The sequence below is a fragment of the Elephantulus edwardii genome, unplaced genomic scaffold (genome assembly GCF_000299155.1).
Source record: "Elephantulus edwardii isolate Elephantulus edwardi_28Jun2011 unplaced genomic scaffold, EleEdw1.0 scaffold00010, whole genome shotgun sequence".
Classification (NCBI taxonomy): domain Eukaryota; kingdom Metazoa; phylum Chordata; class Mammalia; order Macroscelidea; family Macroscelididae; genus Elephantulus; species Elephantulus edwardii.
This window is the reverse complement of record NW_006399760.1, coordinates 18,008,702-18,013,241: the sequence shown is the minus strand read 5'-3', so window position 1 is coordinate 18,013,241 and position 4,540 is coordinate 18,008,702. Positions and strand designations below refer to the sequence as shown.

At 31.6% G+C, this 4,540-nt stretch overlaps 1 protein-coding gene across 1 annotated transcript in view; it reads right to left on the bottom strand.

Annotated features, from left to right (window-relative positions):
- The window catches only part of LOC102847513 (methyl-CpG-binding domain protein 5-like), a gene marked incomplete at its 5' end in the record, with an annotated part of 103,178 nt that extends 98,638 nt beyond the window's left edge, over positions 1-4,540 (bottom strand). The window contains 2 exon segments of the mRNA XM_006880812.1: positions 737-839; positions 4,446-4,540. Of these exon segments, the coding sequence (XP_006880874.1) occupies positions 737-839; positions 4,446-4,540 (198 nt within the window).

Genomic DNA, 4,540 nt, shown 5'->3' with positions numbered 1-4,540 from the left:
TTTATTACTATATTAATATTACCTTTTGTTACAATTTAGAAATTTTTTATTTTATAAAAAATATTATTCTTATTGTGTGTATCACTGTTAGGTGCTTCAATTTTTTTTTTTGTGATGTGACATACAAGTAAAATGTTGCCTATTAATATTTTGTTCTCAATATAGAACTATAATAGAGATCCAGAGAACATTGGACTGTTTCTATAGCAAATAATATACTGCTATTTAAAATGATTTTAACTTTTAAACTCATATAGGAGGAACAGTTTCATGTTTTAGTTACAAGGTTCAGTTTGGGAGTTTAGAAAGATTAGTGGTAAATTTATCAACATCACCACTGGAGCAGTGCAAAAAATAACCATGCAGATTGGAGTGGCTGTAACTGTAAAAGAAAATTTTGCACTATTTAAATGCAGAGTCAAGGTAAAGTGGTGCAAAAGTAGTTTTACTGAATTAATGAGTTTAATGTGACTACAAATTCGTCACCTCTGAAAATGATTCTTAGATGTGAACTATTTCCACACTCTTTTAAGGATTTGTTTTTTTTTTTTAAAAAAACACATGCAAAAGATGCTGAATTAGGGAAATATTTAAATTGCATAGATAATTGGAGAATTAATAGAAAAGAAAAAAAAAAAGCCAAATTAGAAAAGCAAATGTCTAAAACACCTTCAAAAATGCCAAAACAAAACAAAACAATAAAACCCTGCTGATAGATCTATTGTGAAATGGTTACCTTGGGAAGGATAAGAGGACATTCCAAGCCACACTTGCATGTTCCGTCAGTAAGCAGGTATGTTTTAACCTGCTCCAAGCAAGATAACAAAGACCCACTGGGACTGTAAAAATAGTTTAAAAAAACATCAGGAAATAATTCTGACTGCACATATTATATGAAAAAGGTACAATTTATAGTCTTACTGTCCTTCACAGGATAATATTTCCCTAGCAGGGAAAATAATTTTCTTTTGTCAATATTCTATTAGCTACTAAATTATAGCCCCTAACACTACAGGTTTTGCTTTTGAACTAAAATATTTCTCAGAAAAATACAGACCTTCACAGAAAAGGAAATATATTGAAAAATAAGAGTGGACTGAAAATGGAAAAAATGCTGCTTCAGGAAGGCTGCTGCTATATCTGGAGAAAGACAGTTAGAAGCTGCAAAATAAAACAAAATCCCCCCAAAAAACATAAAAGTAATCATTGGCATTTTAATATAGAAGTTCTGTTTTTAAACTGCTCGAGGAAAAAATGTAAGAACATGGTGAAAGTCAAACCAGAGACTTGGTATGTCCACAAAAGTTGGATTTAACAAGTTTCCTCTATTAGCTGTTAAGTCTAAATCCAATTTGAACCCCTGTAATAATGGAGTTTTCTGTCTCTTCCCCCTTCATCTTTATGGTTCTTTGAAAGCGAACAGATCATTGTAGCTAAACTGAAAAAGCCAAACTGTAGAGAGAAGGAGAGATGAACCACAAAGAAGTGATAAAGGATGGAGATTTTAGAAGAATTAATTTTTAGGTGGTGAGAACATGCCTCCAGGCTCCTGGCTGGTAAATGGGTAGGTGCTCACAATGCTACTGTTCTCCTAAAAGTCAGTACGACATACGGTCAAGTCCACAGATTAGGTTCTAGTATTCAGATGCATCTAAGCTTTGACTTACTTACAGTGGCATTTAGTTTAATATGTACAATTTGTATTTTAGGACTAATCAGTATATATGATTTTACAACTTTATTATATAATTAAAAAAGAAACCTTTCATTGGAAAGTATTTTTATATGTGTTTATTTGACATTTTCATTTATGTCTTTTGATCAAATTTATGCATAAGCAATGCCAGTAATTTAACTTATATGCATGTATGTACATGCATTAAATCTACTAGCCAGCATTATGCTAGTGTATTTGCTTGTCTCTAAAAAAGCACTAATTTTGTATCATATGCATTCATTTTAAATGCAGTTGATACTGGACATTTTTATGAGTTACACGTAATAGAACATCTAAATTTAAATCCTCTAACTAAATTAAAATTTTTTAACCAAGGAGTTGTTGTTCTTGTTTTTATGAATCAAGGAGTTAGAGGACTTTAGTTAGAAGATGTTAATTCAGACTTTCAATATGTATAAATTACTTATATAACTCTCTATCAAGAAAATGTGAATTACATTTAAAATGAATATATCTGGTACAAAACTAATCCTTCTCAGCTTTGTAAAATCACTTATCATTTATTTACACTAAAAGATCAGTTTGTATATGGAAAGAACATTACTCCGCACATTATAAGTCTGAATTCTAACAAACAAAAGAAAGGAACAAGATGATTTTGAAAGTCCTGTAATTATGTTACTAAATAGCATCTTCGTGATTCCTTGTGTTAAGAATATTTGGGTTTTGGGAAAAGAACTGTCTTACAATTTATAACTAAAAGTGCAGGAAAGGAATCCTAGAGGAATTAACTGTAAAACTAAACTGAAGACGAGAACTCCTGAATACTATAGAAGTGCTCAGACCTAGACACTTTAAAATCACTTCCTCTCAGTCAACTGGGTTCTTTGCTTCAGTGTTAGGTCTTTAATTAACTTTTTAAAGTGATAATTACTGTAAAATATAGTTACAAGTCTTCCAGTACAAAGCTAACAAAAGTGGAAGCAGGTGGGAAACATAGTGTATAGCCTTGATGCCACTCGAAGGTAAAACCAGCTGGGGATGAAGTTGAAAACTACAAGGGCTTGTATACTGAGATAGGAGACACAGCAGTGGTTAGCCTTCCATCTATGTTCAAGTAGCAATTTATCCCGTTGTATACAAACAAATCAAACTCATGCTGACTCAATTTAATTTGAAAGTGTTTTACCAAGTCAAGGAAAGTTACTTTCCAATACCATTTCTTAGTATACAGTTTTGGTCATAGATAATTCACACTAACAGGATTATCAGATAGTGAAGACTTCTCAGACTTGGAAAATCAAACAAGATAACTGATGGACTCCAGATGTAAATCAGCTTCTCCTCTAAGCAATCTGAGAAGGTGCTTTGTAATATCATAGAAATGATGTTAAAGTTAAAAAATGAATAAGCAAAAAACCCCCAAAAATGATCAGGATTCCAGGGTTATTTATGACAAGTCAATCAGACAGCTGCTCAATCAGACAGACAAGAGTAACTATAAACTAAACAGGTATAATGCTGAGATATTCTTACATTACATTTATGATAGCGTACTTCTGACAATTTGTTAACATTTGTGGCAGCAGAATCACTCTGAGAAAGTTATTGTGTGTCCTTGTCTATCTATACTGAACATAGTCACTGTATTTTGAATTAAGTTCCACATTTATCTGCTCTTTTATCTCTTTACTTCAATAATTGTAGAGCACATTTTATTAATATAAAAAATTATAAAAGGAATTTCAGTTAGTAATTAAATTTACCTTAAAAAAAATCCAACTTTGAAAAAAAACCCGCAAATAAAATCTAGCACAGAACCTGAAAGGATTTTCTGAGCTATAATGGTATGAAATGGTTTGTGCTTATACACAGAAAAAACCTCATTCATATAAATACATCATTTAAGAACAGAGGACTCCACTCAAGCTGGGATATAAATAAACACATTGAAAGTAATAATATTAATTTAATGATGCAATTTGATGTCTTCTAAAAAGTTCTCATTCTGTAACAGTTTTAAAATTATGTCACAAAGAAAGATTTATGGTATTCGAATCTTTCACAAGCTTACTGAGTATGGAACTTAACAACTATGTAATAAATAAGACTGAAGCTACTTGTTAACAGCATAGTTATTCCATTCAATTTATTCTACACAAGATACATGCCATCAAAACTGAAAAGCATCACCATTTGCATTTCACTTGTATAATTTTTACTTGTAAGATGAAGAATTATTTCCATTGTGACTTTTTAAAAGGAAATTTTTAAACTATTGTATGCAAGTGAATAGATGAAAAATTGTGCAGAAAAAAGAGGAAATTATTTTTAGCTAATATCAGGCAGTAGGAAGTATAATAATTGAAAATGTCTATAGATAAAAACCCTCAACCATACAACAGAATAGCCAGGTGAAGCACTGTGAAAAAACTGAATATAGTCTTATGAATGTAATGATGTTCATGAGTTTCTTTTAGAAATCTTCATAGTTTTCTCTATCCTTGTTCCAGAGATAAGTAGAATAACACCTTATATAAACACAGGTAATGCATAAAAATTTTCTTTCTGGTAACCTCAGGTTACCAACTTACGTTGCAAAATAGTACAGAACAAACACACTAGAATATTTTGAGCACAAAGGCCATTTATTCAGACCAACTTAAAGAGCTGTTAGTTGAGATATTTTGCTCAAGGAACAGACTCTTACCACTTTACTCTTGGGATTGCAACCTTGGAGGTAAAACAGGTAATAATAAAAGCTCACCTGACATAAAGCACTCCATTTTGATCCACTCGACGCTGCCAACCCACAGGAACTTGTATAGCTGGAAGACCTCCATCCTTGTCCCCTACGTCACA